This window comes from Oncorhynchus keta, unplaced genomic scaffold, assembly GCF_023373465.1.
Source record: "Oncorhynchus keta strain PuntledgeMale-10-30-2019 unplaced genomic scaffold, Oket_V2 Un_contig_687_pilon_pilon, whole genome shotgun sequence".
NCBI classification, from domain to species: domain Eukaryota; kingdom Metazoa; phylum Chordata; class Actinopteri; order Salmoniformes; family Salmonidae; genus Oncorhynchus; species Oncorhynchus keta.
The window spans coordinates 132501-137500 of record NW_026289120.1 but is presented as its reverse complement, the minus strand read 5'-3'; the positions used below and the strand labels follow the sequence as shown (position 1 = coordinate 137500).

Below are 5000 nucleotides of genomic sequence, written 5' to 3'. Positions count from 1 at the left end.
TTTTTTGGTTCCAAGTAGAACCTTTCTGAGTTCCATGTAGAAACCTTTGTGGAAAGGGTTTTACATGGAACTAAAAAGCACTCGACCCGGAACTAAAAAGGGTTCTATCTGGAACTAAAAAGGGTTCTACCCGAACTAAGAAGGGTTCTACCCGAACTAAAAAGGGTTCTACCCGAACTAAAAATGGTTCTACCTGGAACCAAAACGGGTTCTACCTGGAACCAAAAGGGGTTCTACCTGGAACTAAATCCTGTCGCTCAGTTGGTAGAGCATGGCGCTTGTAACGCCAGGGTAGTGGGTTCGATTCCCGGGACCACCCATACGTAGAATGTATGCACACATGACTGTAAGTCGCTTTGGATAAAAGCGTCTGCTAAATGGCATATATTATTATTATATTATAAAAATGGTTCTACCTGGAACTAAAATGGGTTCTACCTGGAACCCAAAAGGGTTCTACCTGGAACTAAAAATGGTTCTACCCGGGAACTAAAAAGGGTTCTACCTGGAACTAAAACGGGTTCTCCCTGGAACCAAAAAGGGTTCTACCCGGAACCAAAAAGGGTTCTACCTGGAACCAAAAAGGGTTCTCTTATGGGGAGAGTCAATAAAACCCTTTCGTAACCCTTTTTAGTTCCGAGTGTAGGGATAACTACCTACTGACAATAAACGCTTCATAATTACATCTAATATACATAAACGATTTATTTGAAGTTTGGATTCAACCTTTTGGGACAAGCATGAATGATGCCTCTTGTCCAACTCTCTCAGCCAGTTCTCAACAAGACTTCCTGGTTACATCAACATCTAATCAAAAATCCCGGATGTCGTCGGTAGTGTTCTGCACAGTAGCAGGCTTCATAATATAATAACATTACCGTGGTGACAGTAGCCTAGTGGTTAGAGCGTTGGACTAGTAACCGGAAGGTTGCAAGTTCAAATCCCCCGAGCTGACAAGGTACAAATCTGTCGTTCTGCCCCTGAACAGGCAGTCAACCCACTGTTCCCTGGTAGGCCGTCACTGAAAATAAGAATTTGTTCTTAACTGACTTGCCTAGTTAAATAAAGGTAAAATAAAACATTTATTAATTAATTAATGTAACATCTACTCACGGATGTTGTCGGTGATCTCCTCCACGGTGTCCGTCTTCAGCAGGTTATCAGCCAGCATGAAAGCTCCAGCCTCCACCGTGTCCAGCAGGGTGGTAGCCCAGCGAAGCTGCTCCCCCGTGGGCAACTGTCTCCATGCTGCCTGGGCCCTGGGCTGGAGCAAGTTATTCACCGTCTCAACCATGGCCTGGAGGGGACATACACCCACATTAACACCATGGCCTGGAGGGGACCCACTGGTCGGAGATCAGTTGTATATGGAATACACTGGTCTGAGATCAGTTGTTAACATGGAATACACTGGTCTGAGATCAGTTGTTAATATGGACTACACTGGTCTGAGACCAGTTGTTAATATGGGCCACACTGGTCTAAGATCAGTTGTTAATATGGACTACACTGGTCTGAGATCAGTTAATATGGACTACACTGGTCTGAGATCAGTTGTATGGTCTAGGTTTGCTGTGAATCTCTTTAGACCAGGTTTGTTTTGTTTATCAAATGTCAAATGTTTTATCTCGGCTCCTGCATTCCACTCCTTCCACCCTCCTCTATCACTACACACAGACGCACATCTCCAAACCACTCGTAATGGGAGAAGAGAAAGGGAGAGAGAGAGGGAGAGAAACGGGGAGAGAGAGAGAGAGAGAGAAACAGAGAGAGAGAGAGAAAACGGAGAGAGAGAGAGAGAGAGAGAGAAACGGAGAGAGAGAGAAAACGGAGAGAGAGAGAGAGAGAGAGAGAGAAACGGGGAGAGAGAGAGAGAGAGAGAAACAGAGAGAGAGAGAGAGAGAGAGAGAGACGGAGAGAGAGAGAGAGAGAGAGAGAGAGAGAGAGAGAGAGAGAGAGAGAGAGAGAGAGAGAGAGAGAGAGAGAGAGAGAGAGAGAGAGAGAGAGAGAGAGAGAGAGAGAGAGAGAGAAAGGGAGAGAGAGAGAGAGAGAGAGGGGAGAGAAACGGGAGAGAGAGAGAGAGAGAGAGAGAAACGGAGAGAGAGAGAGAGAGAGAGAAACGGAGAGAGAGAGAGAGGAGAGAAACAGAGAGAGAGAGAGAGAGAGAGAGAGAGAGAGAGAGAGAGAGAGAGAGAGAGAGAGAGAGAGAGAGAGAGAGAGAACGGAGAGAGAGAGAGAGGGAGAGAGAGAGAAACGGAGAGAGAGAGAGAGAGAGAGAGAGAGAGAGAGAGAGAGAGAGAGAGAGAGAGAGAGAGAAACAGAGAGAGAGAGAGAGAGAGAGAGAGAGAGAGAGAGAGAGAGAGAGAGAGAGAGAGAGAGAGAGAGAGAGAGAAACAGAGAGAGAGAGAGAGGGGAGAGAGAGAGAAACGGAGAGAGAGAGAGAGAGAGAGAGAGAGAGAGAGAGAAACAGAGAGAGAGAGAGAGAGGGAGAGAGAGAGAAACGGAGAGAGAGAGAGAGAGAGAGAGAGAGAGAGAGAGAGAGAGAGAGAGAGAGAGAGAAAACGGAGAGAGAGAGAGAGAGAGAGAGAGAGAGAGAGAGAGAGAGAGAGAGAGAGAGAGAGAGAGAGAGAGAGAGAGAGAGAGAGAGAGAGAGAGAGAGCGAGAGAGAGAGAGAGAGAGAGAGAGAGAGAGAGAGAGAGAGAGAGAGAGAGAGAGAGAGAGAGAGAGAGAGAGAGAGGACAATAAAGAGCGAGATAAAGAGGAGTAGGCTTTGGACTATAAAATAATGGAGTGAGTTCATAGTGACAGCAGCACTCCGTAGGGAATGATGGAAGAAGAGAGGGAGAGAGAGAAGAGGAAGAGGGAGAGAGAGAGGAGAGAGAGAAGAGGAGAGGGAGAGAGAGAATAGGAGGGAGAGAGGGAGGGAAGTAGAGAGGAAGAAAGGGAAGAAGAGAGGGAGAATCTCTCTCTCTCTCTCTCTCTCTCTCTCTCTCTCTGAACTTGTAACCCTGAGCAGTGAGAGAGTCAAATGGTTGAAGAGGGAAACATCAGGCTCTGATGCAGGGCTCTGGCCCTGCTAATCCCTGATGGAAACCCATATGGATGGAACCTGTGTTCCTTTCTCACATCTTTAACACGAGAGAAACAGACAGACAGAGGAGACAGAGAGAGAGAGAGAGAGAGAGAGAGAGAGAGAGAGAGAGACATTTACATTTAAGTCATTTAGCAGACGCTCTTCTCCAGAGCGACTTACAAATTGGTGCATTCACCTTATGACATCCAGTGGAACAGCCACTTTACAATAGTGCATCTAAATCTTTTAAGGGGGGGGGGGTGAGAAGGATTTATCCTATCCTAGGTATTCCTTATAGAGGTGGGGTTTCAGGTGTCTCCGGAAGGTGGTAGAGAGAGAGAGAGAGACAGATAGAGAGAGAGAGAGAGAGAGAGAGAGAGAGAGAGAGAGAGAGAGAGACAGAGACAGACAGAGGAGACAGAGAGAGAGAGAGAGAGAGAGAGACAGAGAGAGAGAGAGAAACAGACAGACAGAGGAGAGAGAGAGAGAGAGACAGAGAGAGAGAGAGACAGAGAGAGAGAGAGAGAGAGAGAAACAGACAGACAGAGGAGACAGAGAGAGAGAGAGAGAGAGAGAGAGAGAGAGAGAGAGAGAGAGAGAGAGAGAAACAGACAGACAGAGGAGACAGACAGAGAGAGGAGAGAGAGAGAGAGAGAGAGAGAGAGAGAGAGAGAGAGAGAGAGAGAGAGAGAGAGAGAGAGAGAGAGAGAAACAGACAGACAGAGAGACAGACATGGGAGGATATTAATAAAAGAGAGGGGAAAAAGAGAGAGAAGGAGAAAGGGAGGGGGATAATTCTCCAGAGAGAGATGTTTACATAACACATTATCAAAGGGAACGAGAGCAGACCAGCTAGTTACTGTAGTTACTGTAGTTACTGTACTAGTTACTGTACTAGTTACTGTACTAGTTACTGCACTAGTTAGTAGTACTAGTTACTGTACTAGACTGAGACTGCACTAGTTACTGACTAGAGAGAGACTGTAGTTACTGTACTAGTTACTGTACTAGTTAGTACTAGTTACTGCACTAGTTACTGTACTAGTTACTGCACTAGTTACTGCACTAGACTGTACTAGTTACTGCACTAGTTACTGACTAGTTACTGCACTAGTTACTGTACTAGTTACTGTACTAGTTACTGTACTAGTTACTGTACTAGTTACTGCACTAGTTACTGTACTAGTTACTGCACTAGTTACTGCACTAGTTACTGTACTAGAGTACTAGTTACTGTACTAGTTACTGCACTAGTTACTGCACTAGTTACTGTACTGGGAGGACTAGTTACTGTACTAGTTACTGTACTAGTTACTGCACTAGTTACTGTACTAGTTACTGTACTAGTTACTGCACTAGTTACTGTACTAGTTACTGTACTAGTTACTGTACTAGTTACTGTACTAGTTACTGTACTAGTTACTGTACTAGTTACTGCACTAGTTACTGTGTTACTGGTTACTGGTTACTGCACTAGTTAGACTAGTTACTCCAGAGACTAGAGATGTTTTACATAACACATTATCAAAGGTTACTGATTGGTTACTGCACTAGTTACTGTAACTGACTCAGAGCAACACTAGTTACTGCACTAGTTACTGTACTAGTTACTGTACTAGTTACTGTACTAGTTACTGTACTAGTTACTGTACTAGTTACTACTAGTTACTGTACTAGTTACTGTACTAGTTACTGTACTAGTTACTGCACTAGTTACTGTACTAGTTACTGTACTAGTTACTGTACTAGTTACTGCACTAGTTACTGTACTAGTTACTGCACTGTTACTGCACTAGTTACTGTACTAGTTACTGTACTAGTTACTGTACTAGTTACTGTACTAGTTACTGTACTAGTTACTGTACTAGTTACTGTACTAGTTACTGTACTAGTTACTGTACTAGTTACTGCACTAGTTACTGTAGTT

The 5000-nt window shown here is 44.7% G+C and overlaps 1 protein-coding gene across 1 annotated transcript in view; it reads right to left on the bottom strand.

The window, feature by feature from the left end:
• Positions 1-5000, bottom strand: part of LOC127926122 (adhesion G protein-coupled receptor L3-like) — a gene marked incomplete at both ends in the record, with an annotated part of 157941 nt that overhangs the window by 23033 nt on the left and 129908 nt on the right. Inside the window, one exon of the mRNA XM_052511495.1 lies at positions 1114-1297. Within this exon, the coding sequence (XP_052367455.1) occupies positions 1114-1297 (184 nt within the window). The remainder of the gene's footprint in view (positions 1-1113; positions 1298-5000) is intronic.